At 38.9% G+C, this 17,287-nt stretch overlaps 1 protein-coding gene across 3 annotated transcripts in view; it reads right to left on the minus strand.

Annotated features, from left to right (window-relative positions):
* Nucleotides 1-17,287, minus strand: part of Nedd4 (E3 ubiquitin-protein ligase Nedd4) — an 811,340-nt gene that overhangs the window by 301,188 nt on the left and 492,865 nt on the right. For all 3 annotated transcript variants that reach the window (XM_090378867.1, XM_090378869.1, XM_090378870.1), the window contains one exon: nt 8,750-8,979. In XM_090378867.1, the coding sequence (XP_090234993.1) occupies nt 8,750-8,979 (230 nt within the window). The remainder of the gene's footprint in view (nt 1-8,749; nt 8,980-17,287) is intronic.

A 17,287-nucleotide genomic window follows, 5' to 3' on the forward strand; every position in this document is an offset into this window, starting at 1 on the left:
CTACTTCACTAGGGTTTCAATTGGGGAAGTGTTATTTCTTAGTAGAATTCAGATTACAGGAAGTATATCCTCACTAACTGCCCAATCAAAAAGTGGATACATAGCTGAAGAACATTATTATTATTAGCCATATGGTGCAAGGAAGCCTGAGGCTTATGCTGCACCAGCCAAAAAATTCCTGCATTACCCTGAGAGAGAGAGAGAAGTAGAAGGGAATCACCAAGAAAGCAAGAAAGAGAAGAATGGTGTTATCCAGCACAGGACCCTGGGTTTGCCAAGCCCATACTCACCAGATGTGACATATAGGCAGGTCAGTTGCTGAGCCAGTTACTGTTGGGAAACGTAGATATATGTATGGGCAACAGAATGAAGCAAGATGAGATTTTGTTTGTCAAGTAGCCATTCTATTATTCATCCTTGTTTATCTAAATGATAGGATCCTCATAGTAGTAGTAGTAGTAGTAGTGGCATGTGATGCAAGAAAGCAAGTGTATAAGCTTATGCAGCATCAGCCAAAAAAAAAAAAAAAAAGATCACACCATTCCCTCCAAATGCCTGTCCAGTTCCTCCTTAAATTTATTTAACCTGTCAACTTCCATAACGACAGATGGAAGTTTGTTCCAGCAATTAACCACCCGCTGGCTAAAGGCAAATTTCTGCACATCTATTCTACATCTGTCTTTTCTTAATTTGAATTTATGCCCCCTTAGGTTCGTAATCTGAACAAGTGGAAGGATCCCATCAGAATTCAGCGTGCTCAACCCATTCAAGGCCTTATACACCTCAATCAGATCACTGCGCAGGTGTCTAGTCTCCAGCCACTGCAATTTGCAGAACTTAAGCCTCTCTTGGTAAGAGGATCCCTTCATTCCCCTCACCAATCTTGTTGCCCTTCTCTGTACACGGTCAAGTAAATCTACATCCTTCCTAAAATGAGGCCTCCAGACCTGTATGCAGTACTCAAGGCGTGGCCTGACCATTGCCTTATACAGAGGGACAATCACCTCCTCCCTGCTAGCAAAATTATATATCACTGACAAAACCCCATGACCTGCCCTGACAGCCTGTCTGCATTGCTTAGAAAACTTCATATTTGACTGCACAATTACTCCCAGGTCTTTTTCATTTTCTACCACCTTAAGTGTAGTACCACACAGTTGGTACATTTCTCTAGGGTTACTTCTACCCATGTGCAGAACTCTGCATTTGTCAAGGTTAAACTTCAGTTGCCTCTTCTTAGCCCAACTGCCCAAATTATCTAGATACTGTTGCAGTAGCACACTGCCATTGATTAAAAAGGATGGTTAAGTGGGAGAAGACAGAAGGTGATTACCACCTTCTGTCTTCTCCCACTTAACCATCCTTTTATCCATTGTAGCAACTTACCCTTAATACCATTCTGCTCCAATTTGTACTATAGTCTTCCATGCGCAACAGTGTCAAAAGCTTTACTGAAATCCAAATATATGATATCAAAATTATTTTTTGCATCCAGTTCGTTCCTTTGTAACCACATCATAATATCCTATCAAATTTGTAAGACAAGACTTTCCCTTAACAAACCCAAGCCATGTCTGAATTATTGCTGCAGTCTTGTCTAGATGATCCTGCAATGCATCGTTAACCAGTGACTCCATTATTTCACCCGGAACGGAAGTTAAACTAACTAGTCTGTAATTACTCGTGTCACCCTTCGATCCCCTTTGTGAATTGGGGATACATTTGCACATCTCCAGTCCGTGGGAACCTCCCCTGAGTCCAAGGATGCTCTCATAATTATGGCTAAGGGTTTGCTTAGTTGCTTTGCTGCCTCCTTTAATATAACTGGATAGATCCCATTCATCCCAGGTGCTTTTCTTATGTTTAACTTCAACAATTTCTCCTCCACTTTGCTTTCAGTTATTACAAGATCATTAAGTATCCTGCTACAATTTGATAACCTTCTGCCATTTTCAAACCTTAATAATTCCTCATGTGTGAATGTAGATGCAAAATACTCATTCGGTTTGTTTGCTATCTGAGCAGGATCATCAACAGTCAAACCATCGATGTCAAGTGGTCCAATCAGATTCATCCCCTTCCTTTTAGAGTTTATATAAGTAAAGAAATCCTTGCTGTTTTTCTTAGCATCTTTTGCTAAGGATTTCTCGTAATCTGCCTTCGCCTGTCTAACCTCCTTTGTGACCTGATTACAGACTAGCTTATATCTGCCATAGGCTTCTGGGTCGCTTGATAATTTATATGCATCCAATGCATTTTTCTTCTCTGGTACGAGTCTCATTAGTTCATTGGATAACCATTTAGGCCTAAACCTTGAACAATATTTCTTAATAGGTATGAAACTTTTAGTAGCATCCACGATTAATTCCTTGAATGCTTCCCACTTAGAATTTACTGTTGGTAACATCGTCAGTTGATCCCACTGTTTTTTTTTTTTTTTTTGGTAGTTATTGGCGCATCGGCTTCTGTGGCCACAGTGCACCTCCAAAGGTTTTTTGCAGTACTTTGATCCAAGCCCGAGGCGGGATTCAAACCCGCGACCTTTGGGTTGCCAGGCAGGTGCTTTACCCACCCGGCTAGCCCGGTCGGCGTTCCCACTGTACAGAATTTAAACTGTCGGAGACTACTGTACTCACCTTTACGGAAGCAAAAACCCCTTCCTTTTCCCCTGATGGTAATTAAATCTTTTAGTAAATCCCACATTAGTACACTGTGATCACTGCCACCTAGTGGTCCCTTTATCTGCAAATTCTTAATACACGAATGACCACTGCTGATAACCAGATCAAGAGTATTGATATAGATGATGTTCGAGTATTGGTATAGATGATATACAGCATGTTCGAGAGGCAACTCATTCTGGTTGCCTCTCGAACATGCTGCTGCAGAAAACAATCATCCAATAAATCCACAAAAGTTTGACTAGTGTGTGAGTGACCAACCCACAAGTTCCAGTCAATATCTGGGAAGTTAAAATCCCCCATTATAAGACATTCTGATTTACTAGCCCACTCTATTTCTCTGTACAACTGTTCATTGTACTCATTCGAGTCATTAGGCCTATAACACACTCCTACTCTTATTTTTGCTTTCGCAGTGCTTATGTCACACCAAACTGACTCAACAGTGCACTGTTCATCTATATCAACTGGATGCACTTCTTTTGATTTTATGTTTTTCTTAATTAAGAGCATAACACCTCCTTCCTTTCTATCCTGTCTATCCTTTCTATACACATTGTACTCCCTAAATTCCAGTTCAGCATTCCTTATATCTGTGTGACACGTCTCTGCTATCCCAACAATATCCGCCTTTGATGTCTTGACCAACACTTCAAATTCATCAAATTTATTTACTACACTTCTAGCATTGATATACATGCAAGCATACGTGCTCCTACTACTATTCCTAGTTACCCTAACACATCCCATATACCCACCTATTTCAGGATGACTGCCATCCGTCCCTGAAACCCCTAACACCCCACACTCCAGGTCGCTACTTATTCTGATAGAAGTTGTGCAAGAATCACCTTCACTTCTGCCTAATGCTACTGTTAAACTATTAGTCCTTGTTTCCCCCCAAGCTATAAGTTTTCCGACCCACCTAACACTGCCTTGATAGCATCAGCAAATATTCTTGCACCCTTTCTATTTAAGTGTATCCCATCCCTATAGAAGCAGTCTCTCCTGTTAACAAGTACAGTCCAGGCTGAAAAAAATTCTACCCCTTAAGCCTTGCACATTCTTTCCAGGGCCGAATTGATCGACGAGGCTCTCATCATATACTCCCACCTATCGTGTCTGGGCAGAATTGTAGACACTTTCAAATTCAACCCTAATTTTCGGCTTTTGTTCAACAGTGACCTGTACTTGTTAAGTAATTCTGCCGGTCTCCTACTCCTAATATCATTAGTGCCAACGTGTACAACTATATCACATTTTGTGCCCTTAAAAGATGATATCCGCTCTACAACGTCATCAACCTTTGCCCACGGCAGACATACCCTGGTCCTGTTCCACCTATCCTTTTTACAAAGCATGTTACCCGTTTCCCTGACAACAGAGTCACCAACAACTACTAGTTCCTGTGGGACCAGTGCATTCTGCTTTGGGGGTTACCACTGTGTTGCGTGATGACCAAGTGCAAGCTTTGGTGTTGATGTGGGCAGTTGAGAGCTTGATGGGCCCCTCAATTTAGATCTTTCGAGGGCATCCACCCTGTCCTTCAAACTCTCATATAGGCCCATAACAACGCTGAGTTGTCGCATGATTTCCTTACACTCCTTACATCGCGCGCACACAAAGACATCCCCCATGGCAATATCATGTTCCGTTCCAGAGAGTTCGGCAAACATTTCACAAGTCGCACATTTTTTTAGGCTCTGATGCATTGGAGAATCGCCCTCCTCAGTTCTCCTCCGAGTCACAGCACTCTTGCCACTTTGTGCCCATTGCTTTGCTGATCTAGTTTGGGGCATGATACTTTAAATTAATAAAATCAATAAATTAAATTAATTAAATGTCAATACTATGCTATCTAATAGAAACAGTGAAGCGTATTACTCTATAACTTACACGTTAGAGCTATCTAACTACCTCAATTAAAAATTTGAATTCCCTACCACTATATACAAAAAACAATGGCTGCAAGATTCGAACGAAATAACGGTTTTACGTATATTAAGTATTACATATATCTACAAAAACTGTTTATCTAAATTAAAATAAAAATAACCAGCGTAACTATAACTATAAGACTACGCATTAAGTACAATATAAAATAACAATTATGTAAATAAAAAGGCAAACACTTATCATTTTTTCGGAGCCTGCAACTCACAGCTGTAATTTTTAAAGAGAGTCAGCGCCCTCCCTTTAAGGTTCTCATAAACAATATGAATGTTGAGAGAGAGAGAGAGAGAAAAAGAGGCAATGTTAGTCACGATGCATACTGCTACAGCTTCCAAAGTTTGTAGAGAAATGTGCTGCGATGGTATTTTAGAATCAATGAAGACTGCTACTCTTCCATGAGTGCTATTTGAGTTGGTGGTGTAAGCTTTTCTATAATTGAAGTAGCATCTTCCTTTGAAGTCAGGTTTATTTCTTGAAGACCTGAAGAATGGTAACTTATCAAGGAGGTCATGGATGCCATCTATATTTTTTGTGGAAACCACGGAAATTCCATTGCATTAGTGTGTGAATTATTTAGTTTTAGGATTTACTTCGGCTTCTGAAAGAAGTCGAAGTGTTGTGTTGATAAAATTTTGCTTTCTATTTTTTTGAGAAAATTTAAGGAAGTGTCCATAGCACCCTCAGGGTTTATTTCCACAAATATGTCATCTTGATCTGCGATGTCATTGGTATTCATATTTTCTGTCAGATGCATCTTCTTGCTACTTGTTTAGTGCATTTGAATAAACTGAGTTCTGTAGGCTGCATCTTGTGGAGCTGCAAGTGAAGTGTAGGCAGCTTGACTGAAGACTGATGGAACAAGTGGATCCTGTTTGGGATACAGTTGAGCAAGCCCAGTCTGCTACAGTATGTTTGGAGAAAACAAGAGATCAGTTTGAATCGAGATTTTTTCTACTTCGGTTGTTGGAAGAGATGAAACTTGTTTTTTGCAGGTAGGCAAATTTATGCTTATGTTTTGGTTTTGTAATTTTGAAACTTTTGTTTTTTTTCTTTTCCAGTTGTCACAGTCCTTTGAATATGCATAAAGGTCATCTTTGCAGTTTGAACATTGCAGGAATTTTGTGGAACTTGCTTTTGCAGATCCACAGGAGGCCCAAATTGAAGATACCCAGGACAGCCATGAATGCCCATACTTTTGGCATTTGAAACACCTAAGGGAATTTGTTATGAGTGGTCAATACTTTACAATTCAAGTAGCCTGCCTTCACTGTTTTAGGTGGATTAGATCAGTGTTTCTAAACCAGAGGTCCAAAAGTTTACCTGACATCTGACTAAGCATTTTCTGAAGCTTCCTAATTGTAAAAAGAAAGGGGAAAGATTAGTTCCTTGCAAGATCAAGTTCATTGTAAATAGCATTTAGAATGAACTTGATCTTGCAAGATCTTGAAAATGAAAAAATGAAAATGAAAAATTTTTTCATTTTCAGGGAACAGATTGTCTGTTCCCTATAGATGAAATATTTTCTTGTTATCTTTAAGTACAGAGTAGGTCTGTGGGAGTAGCACAGTGGAATCATCACAATCTTTCCTGCACTTGGTGGAAAAGGACCAGGTTTGAATTCCGTCAATGATGTGAGGAACTTTTATGGGCTTTTCCATGCGATGGCCGAGTTAGTCAGTATCAGGCATAGATAGCAAGTTCCCCCTGGAAATTCAGAATTTTCATCCAGCAAAACAGGCAAATTGACCAGGGAACACACACAATTCGCAAACAATGTCTGACCTGCCTCCTTGGGGCAAAGTGAAATGGGGGGGTTTCCACTAGGGGGCCCAACAACTAAAAGGTCAGAGACAACAACACACACACACACTTTTTAGTAAACCACTGGCCTTCACAGAGTTCTGTGTTACACAAACAGAGTCACAATGCAGAGTTGGAGAAACCCCTAGTGCCATCAGACCTAAAACACTTTGCGCTTTATCCTCTGATTAAACATAAATTTCCATGTTGCTACTGCATGGTTTCACTTACTTCTGATTTTCAACAATAACTGATTTTGTTGTTTTGGGGAAGGTTGAGATAGCATCAGTTGGGATACTGATCAGCGTATTGCTGGTCTCATTAACTGTAAGTTTATTTTTGGATGTTAGCACAGTTTTGGCCAGGTGGCAAAATAACTATGGAGACATCTTTCTTCTTCAGAATATGACTTCATGCTCCATTCTATATTTCTGGATTTTTTTTTTTTTTTTTTTTTTCTGTTTTCCAAAGGTCACATGCTTCAGAATGCTGGATGGCTTCCTTTACAGTTTGGGCAAATAGGGGTGGTGGAAGCTATACAATCTTTTGGAATGTTCCTTAAAGCCACAAATAGGGCAGACCACATCGGCACAGCATGCCGCCTAAGAATGGCTGTACTTCTGGCTCTTAAAGCAGCGAATGGGATTCGTTCACAGGATTAATCACTCATGAAACCAGGTGGGCCTATCTTGAAAGAATTCTGAGAAGGTTATAACATCTGGAATGCAATAAATAATACTGAAGATTCCAAGATGAAGGAATCAATGATGATGATGGTTGGTGGAAACTGTAGAGCCAAGAATTGTGAGTGTGTGGCTATACTCTGAAACAAAGGCCCAATCTGTGCAATGGAAGACTCTGTCTTCTCCAAGACCCAAAAAGCAATATAATCTCAATCAAATGTGAAGGTTGTGTTTATCATATTTTTTGGCTCACATTATGAATTTGCCTTGCATGGTCAAACAGTGAACCAGGACTACCACAAAACAGATATTGTGTAATGCTGTTCAGAGAAAATGGCTGGAAAAGTGAACTTGAGGGAACTGGCACTTACATCATGACAATGCTCCTGCATACCTTGCATTTTCCATCCAAGAATATCTTATGAAGCCTCAATCAATCTGGTCCCCTATCTGCTATACTCATTGGATTTAGCTCCCTCTGATTTTTTTGTTTCCCATGCCTAAAGCCCCGGCGCCTCCGTAGCCAGATGGGAAGGAGCAGCAGAGCGTAGCACACGCTTCTTGATTAGATCTGGGTTCGAGCCCGTCACCACCAAATGCGGAGGATGCGGGAAGGTCAGGGAATGACCACCGCATATCCCAGAGCAATATGGCCTTATCCCAGAGCAACTGCTCCTAAAAACCAAATAACAAACAAACAAACAAACAAACAAGCCTAAAGCCCCTTACAGGATCAAGGATTTGTCATTACTCGCAAAGTTATTCAGAACTCAACACAGGAACTATTAACCATTTCAAAATACTCCTCCTATCAGGAATGCTTCCTTAAGTTGCAGAAGCATTGAAATTGGTATAAACACTGTCAAGGACACTATACCCAGTGATGGTTAGATGGATCTCCTTTGAAGTCTTTAAGGGGGGGCCCATACATTTAGCTTGTAAGCTTCATTGTTTTCAGAAAATTAGTTCAATGCCTTAAACGTTTTGATCATATCTGTTATCAATTAGTCATTAATCTTAATCACAAATAGGAAGTAGACAAATCTATGCCTTAACAAACTTTTTGATGTTGCTGAAGCACAATAAAAATGTATGACTCTCAAGTGAAAACTCTGCTCTTCACAATTTGGCGAATGGCCAATTTGAGAACTAAATCTGCAAATTCTCAAGTTTTCTGGAGAATTTCTCAATTTCCTGAGTGGAAAATGGGTAGTGCAGAATAATGTATTGCCGGATTTAGCCACAGTGTGTTCACAGACCAATATGCATGTTGTGCAAACTGAAAAACATGAAATAATTAAGGTGTGGGGAACTACCCACTCTCTCGCTCTCTACCTGAGAATGGCTAATGACAGCTGTCTGAGGATGTAAATTTTTGAACTCCTTAGGTATTTATTTATATTAAAAATCAGGTTTAAGCAAAAAAAAAAAAAAAACTTGTGAAAAATAACAGCATTGTAAGTAAAAGATAATAGCCATAGATGAATTTTTAAATGAAGAATCATGAGTATTCAGAATGAAATTTCAAATACAAGTATAAATTAAACAGGAGTTACACTAATTTCTAAAAGAAAACTATGAAATATTTAGGAAAACATTATGAAATGTGGTGTAAATAAAAATAATGCTTACATGGCAGAGTATTCAAAAAGGCCATAATAAGGATTAAACATCTCTTTAGATAGCAAGTAGAACCACTCCCTTGATGCACCACCATAATCAAGTACTTCTTCACCATCAAATTCTACCCAAAGCTTATGTCTAAGAATTTCCACCCTAGTTATGGCAGAGATAATCCGATATGAATCCTCTAGAATGGTGGATCGGCTTACTCTCATTTCAAATTTTCCTGATGCATTTGTCTAAAGGAAAAAAAAAAGTAAATAAAAATACTATTAATGAAGTATCTTTTTTTTCTCTCATTAGTTATTGAAAACTATGATAAAAAGAACTCACATTAAAAAAAAAAAAAGGGGTTTTTTTCTTATCCCTCAACTCAAAATTACTAACTGAACTATTAAAAAAAAAAAAAAAAAAAAAAAAAAATCTGTTTATTTTCTAAATAGCAAAGGCCAGAATAGTTTACATACTGATTGTGACCTGATACATGTTTAATTAAGCCTTAGAGTTTTTATTATTTAGTTTCCTGGAGCCAGAGTTCATGATGAGCTGTGCATTGTTCATGTTAGTGCGTAGGCTCAAATCTGAAACCTTCTTATTTGTTGTTGCACACACTAAGCACTGGACCACAGCCAGTCCTAAATTGGCTATTATGGCCAGCTTTTCCAGGATTTAACTGTACATGAAAAATTTGGCAATAATAACCAATTATTAAAGCATTCATCTGTACATGAGCAAACACACGGGTATGCAAGTGGCTACTACTATTTCTGTGCTACTATCAAAGCTCCTCCCCCCCACAAACCTGGAACAATAATTGTTTGTACTTCATGTATAACTTATTATTATAAATTTCTGATTATAAATGGTCAATTATAAGTGTCTAGGTGCCATAGATAAATTTATGTTAATGCCTTACCATTAATAACTGGGCATTTGCATATCTACAAATAACCTTTAATTACAGGAAAATTAATGTGTACTGAAACCATCCTCCCTGGCCTCCCTGGATTATGGGCAACCCATATCATGCAGCATCCTGCATACTATATTGCTGTTGATGTGTGAACACTCTTCATCAATTTTTTGTAAATATCCTCTGACATTTTCCACTATATGGCCTTTAAAGCAGCAACCAGTTCAGCTCTGTCCTTGAAGGCCTATGAGCATATTTATAGTTATGTCTAGCATGTGGTGTTTGGGTAGGACATGATCAACTATCAATGAAGGGGTGTCCACACAGCAATGGCAGGGCAGTGTATGTAATTTATAGCAAATTTATAGCAGGGTTTACTTACCTAGAGTTATTAATATTTGGCAATTCTTCAGATCAGTGTTCCCCAAACTTTTATGCTTGCGGACCCCTTTTGGTTTTGAAAAATAACCACAGATCCTCACATCCTTGCTCACGTAAATATAGGGCATCCAGATGGTTAAGTATCCAAAATTAAAGATTTATATCTCAGAAATGATTTATTATATGTTTACAATCTAAAACAATGTCTCACTCAACATAACAGCAGAAATTTCAGTGACCTAATTATTTATGTCAATATGTATACTAATATAAATATGTACTAGGTAATCTATTATAAATATGTACTAAGTAAACTATTATAAAAATGTAAAAAGAATAAAATTATATTTAAATACAAGAAAAAAGATTTATTGATTTTAAAAATCTAAAAACAGCTGACACATTGTCGTTTTCAGGTAAAATCTGATTGAGTGTATAAGGCTCAGTCAGATGATTAAAAACATTAAAATACATAAAACGTTCATGGCTATATCGTGGACATTTGGTTAAAATATGATCAATGGTTAAAAAGGTGTCACATTCCTCAACACACAGGAGAATCATCTGCCCTCAGCAGATGAATGTATGGGTAAGTTTACTATGCTCATGTGGAAGCGAGCTAGAACAACTTCCTCTCTACAGTCGCTATGAAGACTGGACTGCCACTGTTGGATAACAGGATTTATCTGATACAGCTTGTTTGTGACCTGCTCATGCCAAGAGTGTTCCCTTTGGGAGAGTAAAGTAGATTGTTTGTTTGTTTGTTTGTTATTTGGTTTTTAGGAGCATTAGCAACTAAGGCCATACTGCTTCGGGGATATGCGGTGGTCATTCCCTGACCTTTCCGCATCCTCCATATTTTGTGGTCATGGGCTCGAACCCCGGTCTAATCAAGGAGCATGTGCTATGCGCTGCTGCTCCTGCCCACCTGGCTACAGAGGCACCAAGTAAAGTAGAGTACATTACCCGCCTGTAGTGACTAACAGGCTGCTGTTGTTGTGGGGCTGTGGCGATCTGCAGAGTCAGCTAATTCATTATTCTCGATACCAATGTGATTTGGGATCCAATAGAAATGGATGTCAAAGGAACACTTAAAAAGAGGATGTACTGGCTGCTGGATCCTGGTCAGGAATGGATGAGGATTGTACCCAATCCCCAAAGCTTGTAGTATACTTAATGAGTCAGTATACTAGATCGTATGTATAGCTTAGCTTAATTTTCAGCACTCACCTCATAGTAATCCGCTTAGCTGGTGGAGGGTTTTACCACATACATAGTGGTTATAGGATTCTAATACTTTACAGGGATTATGGGTTTAAAATTAAGTTATGGGCTATAAAAAAATTTTTAAGAAAGGAAAGTGCACCTTCCATGGTTGCCTAATTAAATTAAATTAAACGAAGAGAAAAAAAGAAAAGGAAAATATAAGCTAATAATCGCGCACGAGCGACTTTCGAGTTTCCTCGTCTTCAGTTAGCTATAGTGGAGGGGGGAAGAGAGCGCGCTTGTGTTATATACGGGTTGGGTTCCCGAAATGCATTTCAGTGCACGTGGAAACTTAATACGTGCTAAATTCCAAATGGGGGAGAAATTGGCGGGAATCTTTTTGTTTAACACGTTGAGTGATGTATGGCGCTTAAACCATTCAATAACGAGGGCTTCGTTTTCAAGGATTTTGTAGCTAGAATTTAATTTAATTACTGTGATGGCTGAATCGATGAGTGGGTTGTGATCTTGAGATTGGACGTGTTGTGTTAGTTCTGTATTTGCTGAATTAGTTTTGAAGCTATTAAAGTGGTAGTATGCACGTGTGTTTGAAATTTTTGATGTCCTGAATTTTGCTGTTGTACTGCCTATGTAACATGCTTGGCAATCTGATTGGCATCTGATCAAATATATAATGTTGTTGTAATCTTGTGTCTCGTACTCGTGTGTTGTCTTGTATGAATTGAATTTGGAACTTAATTTGTTATAAGATGTGAATATTAATTTGATATCTGTATTTTTAAAAATCTGTTGAAGTCTTCTAGCGTATTGTTGATGATATGGGAGCGCGATAAGGGGTTTATGTATCTTATTCTTGTTCACGTGGTTAATAATTTTGTTTGGGTTATTAGTGTTATTATGAACTTTGGTGATGGTTTCTTTTATTAGTTGTGGTGGGTATTTTCTGTCGATGAATTTTTTGGTGAGGTATTGTAATTCTACAGATAGGTCTGTTTGTGTGTGGCTATATTTTACAGTGTTGTATATCTGGTTGTATAGAACTGCTTTTTTGATGTATAGAGGGTGGTGTGAGTGGTAGTGTAAGAATTTACCTGTATGTGTGTTTTTTCTGTATATTTTGGTGCCTAAAGATGTGTTTATTTTGTATACAGTGAGGTTTAGAAAATTAATTTTATTATCGTTTTTTACTTCGAGGGTAAATTTGAGTCTTTCATGTGTTGCGTTAAAGGTGTTCAGTAAAGTATCGATGGTGGTTCTGTTGCCTATTAAGAGGACGTCATCTGCATACCTCATGTATAGTTTAATTCCTGGGGGAAAGGGTTGGAGAATTTTTTCTTCAATAGATGCGAGGTAGATCTCGGATAAAGGGGCCGAGATACCGAGGCCCATGGGAAAGCCGAAAATTTGTTCGTAGACGTTATTTTGGAATTTAAATTGTTTGGCGTCAAGTAACAGTGATGTGAGTTCTAAAATATCATTAATGTTTAAGTCGGTACGTTTTGTTAATGTGTCGTCTTTGATTAATAGTTCTTTAAGGGCCAGTAGCATGGATTCGATGTGTACGTTTGTGTATAGGGAGACGACGTCAAAGGACGCGAGAATATCGTTTTCAGATATGGTTATGGAAGTTATATGTTCGTGTGCTTGTTTAGTATTGTAGACCCTGAACCGAGAAAATCTCATTAGAGGTGAAATAATTTTGACGAGGAATATGGATAGGTTAGCATAGGCGGACTGTTTATAAGAAACGATGGGCCTTAAAGGATAATCTTGTTTATGGAGTTTGACTATTCCAAAAATATGTGGGAGAATGTTATTGCGAATGCCTATTTGCTGGAGGGTATGTAAATTAATTTGTTTGTTTGCTCTGAGTCTTCTTAGGATCCCATCAAGTTTATTTTTAAGCTTGTTAATATTAAACGTGTTGCAAGCTCTGTATGTTGTTGAATTTGATAAGATGTGTAACATTTTCTTTGTATATGTGTTTTTGTCCATGATTGCGATGGTATCCCCTTTGTCTGCCTTTTGTATTATAATGTTCGGGGTTTTCATAAAGTCTCGTATGTGGATTAATTGTTGTTGGGGAATGTTAGGTTTACTAGTTAATTGGGAGTTAAAAACAGCGTTAGTTTCATGTATGATTCGATATTTATCTGGGTGGTTATCAAATTTGGTTTGTATTTCTATAACTCAGTTGTTAACATCTCCACACAAACATTTTCCCCTAACGAACTTGCCAGTCTAGAATACGGATTCAATTTCGCCATTAACAGCAACAACTACCCAGTTAAAGACGCCATGATAGATGTTTTTAACTCCCAATTAACATAAGGACTCCTTAAAAAATCATGAGTCAGTATACATAATGCACCTTTGGTAGTGTAGGAGTTTCAGTAAGGCTAACTCTAGAGCATACAACTCACTGTATATATGCTGCGTTCCAGGAGAATGATCCCAGATATAGTACTATCTGGAAAGAGAACAAAAAATCCAATGGATAACTCCAACTTCGAGCCATAGTGAAGACAGGCAAGAAGTCAGAGCATTTGGCTTGGTGGGCAGTATAGAGGTGTTGATAGACAGAAGATGGTGTGGTGGTCTTACTCCAATTTTTAATGGAGAAATTGCATGATGGTAGGTGAGCATGCCAGGGTGAAAGTCATTGCTTTGGTGACTCCCACTCTGCCTTGGAAAATTTCCATTGTTCGACTTTCAATTTTTGAGGTGGTTGTTGTTTGAGTTCTACAGACTATTGGGTAGCAATTGCTGCTGTAGAGGTCATTTATCACTGACAAATCAATGATTGGAAATAATACTGGCAAACAGATGGAAAGATCAATGGCAGATGTTGAGCCTGTAGAAAAGTGGACATGTGTTTGGATTGGTTGAGTTCAGTTTTACTGGAGAATTAGCAACTAAGGCTGTAATGCATCAAAACCAGGTCATATTTAAAAAGGGTGAAGCTTTCAGCGACCTATAATGAATTTGGTCACTATATCAAGACATATAATAACATGAATATAAAAAGGTATAAAATATATATCAATAAAGAAATAACAATAAAATGTAAATTTTATATGTGAGTAAAAAGGCGTGCTGATTTTAAATGACTAAAAACAAGTCATATAGTCATTGTCAGACAACATCTGACTGAGTGTATAAGGCTCAGCCAGATGACTAAAAGCGGAAAAACAGAAAACACGTTCCTGTCTAAAATGTGAACTCAGTTAAAATGTGATGGATAGTTAAAAAGGAGCCACAGTTCTCACATATAGGAGAGTCATCTGCGTTCAGCAAAAAAGCATGCATAAGATGACTATGTCCTATGCAGAGGCGAACTAGAACAACTTCCTCTCTGCGGTTCCTGTGTAGACTAGACTGCCAGTGTTGGATTACAGGATTTATCTGATACAGCTTGTTTGTAACCTGCCCATGCCATAATTTTTGCCATTGGGAAAGCAATCTAGAGTGTATCAGCTGCCTGTAGTCTGGATAAGGGACTAATAGGCTGCTGTTGTTGGGGTGACCTGGCTGCAGTTTCAGCCAGTCCGTAACCCTTGATCCCAATGTGGCTTGGGATCCAGCAGAAACAGATGTCAAAAGAAAACTCAGAAAGAGAATGCAACGTCTGCTGGATCCTGGTCAAGAGTGGATGAGGATTGTATCTAATGACCGATAAAGCATGCACCTTTGGTATTTGTGGGCTTTAATGTGATCCAAGGCTAATTCTATAGCATGCCACTCAGCTGTATATATATGCTACATTCGAAGGGAAGTCTCCCAGATATAGTGTTATCTTGGAAGATGGCAGCTGATCTGACAGATGATTCTGAGCTCGAGCCACCAGTAAAGACAGGCAGGAAGTCAGAGTACTCATCTCAGTGTGCACATAGAATTGTCAGGAGACAGAAGGTTGGGTGATGGCCTTACCCCAGTTTTTAATGGAAAGGTCACATGATGGTAAGCGAGCAGGGCAGGGTGGAAGTAGTTGCCTTGGTGACTGGGCAACGTTGTCTATCGTGATGTTAAGCTTTCGAAGGACACGGATACCAAAGGGACAGTTGGCAGTCTGATGGATGTTATATAGTTTCCCATAGTGGCTTGAAGACGTATGTCCACATAGGGTTGTTTGGCAGGGATTTCAGTTTAAAAGTAAATTATAGTGACAATATATTTCATCGCAGGGACAGTGGTGGTTCACCTGCTTCAAAATATAAACTCTGGACAGGGGATGTTCTAAAGGCTCCAGTAGCAACGTAAAGATGGTTGGATGGATTGATGATGGACTAGGTCTAGCCATCACAGTAGGTTTCTTGCTGATGCATACACTTGGGACCCATAACCTAATTTAGAATGGACAAGTACATGATATAGGCAGAGTAAGGTGCAGTGGCCTGCTCCCCAATTACTCGATGAATGGTTCGTAGGAGGTTCAATCCCTTTGTGCACTTTGTCCACAGTTGATGGATATGCGATAGAAATGTCAACTTCTTATCGAATATGAGGCCCAAGAGTTTTGTCTCGGGTGCTACTGGATGATGATTTGTCCAAGCTTGAGTTCTGGTTCAGGGTGAAGATTCTGTCTGCGGCAAAAGTGTATGCAGATGGTTACCCGAGCCGAGAACCTGAAACTGTTAGCCACCATTGCCCAATATTTTACATGATCAATGGCATGTTGTAAATGTCTTTCGATAACCCTGATGTTGCACGGCTGACAGAAATATTGATTTGTAATCAATGAAGAGATTGGTGTTTACAGTTGGAGGAAGTTGTTCATTAATAGAATTAACTTTGACAGAAACAAGCGTAACACTCAGAACTGCCCCTTGGGGGACTCCCTCATTTTGGAAAAAAAGATTGAGAGAGAACCGACCCCACACCAATTTGGAATGAGCGGTTTGATAAAAATATTTTTAATGAAAAGGGCTAAATGACCCGTAAGACCAAGATTATAGATATCTTTTAGAATTCCAAATTTCCAAGCCATGTCATACGCTTTTTCCACATCAACGAAACTCAACACCAGGTGCTCGCGTTTAAGGAAAGCATCATGAATAGATGTTTCCATTCTTATTAAATAATCGATTGTTGATCTATTTCTTTGGAAGCCACACTATACCTTGGAAAGGAAGTCATTTGTTTCCAGATACCACACAAGGTGGGCATTGACTATCCTTTCCAGGATCTTGCATTTGCAGCTTGTCAGAGAAAGGGGACGGTAATTATTAGGAATTTTGGGATCGTTTCCTGGTTTAGGGAAGGCAAGAACGATTGCCTTAGGCCAGGAGTCAAGAAACTGGTATTCAATCTGTTGAACAGACAGAGCAGCCGATCCATAGATTCAGAGAAAGATGTTTGATCATCTCATAATGAATGTCATCTGGCCCAACAGCACTCGCCTGGAATAGAGAAATGCGGCTTATATGCCTCACAGTTATTTGGAGATAACTTCAAATGCTGTTTTTGAGCCTTTTGTTTGAGGACCGGAAACTCGTGGGGGTAAGGTGTTTCGGCAGACACTTTTGCAAATATCTCCCTTAGCATATTAGCAATTGCAGTTGGATCTGCCATGGCACATCCATTATGTTCTAGGATCGATGTGGTGTGCACTTAATCAATTAAAATAGCTTAAATAAGAGTAATATAACACATTTTCATCGAGATATTACTAGAAATAAAAATTCATTAAGGCGACTAATTTCCCATACTTTAATATGGGATGCTCTCAGGAAATTAGGTGGTAAGACCTGCCAGAGTGAAAATTTAAATTACTTGGTACCTGGTCTGCCTCCACCAGCTTTAGTGTGGACAACGTTGGGCACCAGCAGGGGTCTAGGGGCTAAATGGCCAGAGGAACAACGATACATAACACTACACTTACAAAATCCATACACTTTGAAATCTTTGGTCTTTACAGTGAACTATTACACCTACAACGAAAGCAATGCAGAGATGGGGGGAACCCCTGGTGCCATAACACACTATACACTATATCTGTCCTTCATTTTCTGGATTTTATTCGAGAA

Source organism: Mastigoproctus giganteus, chromosome 8, assembly GCF_048544385.1.
Source record: "Mastigoproctus giganteus isolate SK-2022 chromosome 8, ASM4854438v1, whole genome shotgun sequence".
NCBI lineage: Eukaryota > Metazoa > Arthropoda > Arachnida > Uropygi > Thelyphonidae > Mastigoproctus > Mastigoproctus giganteus.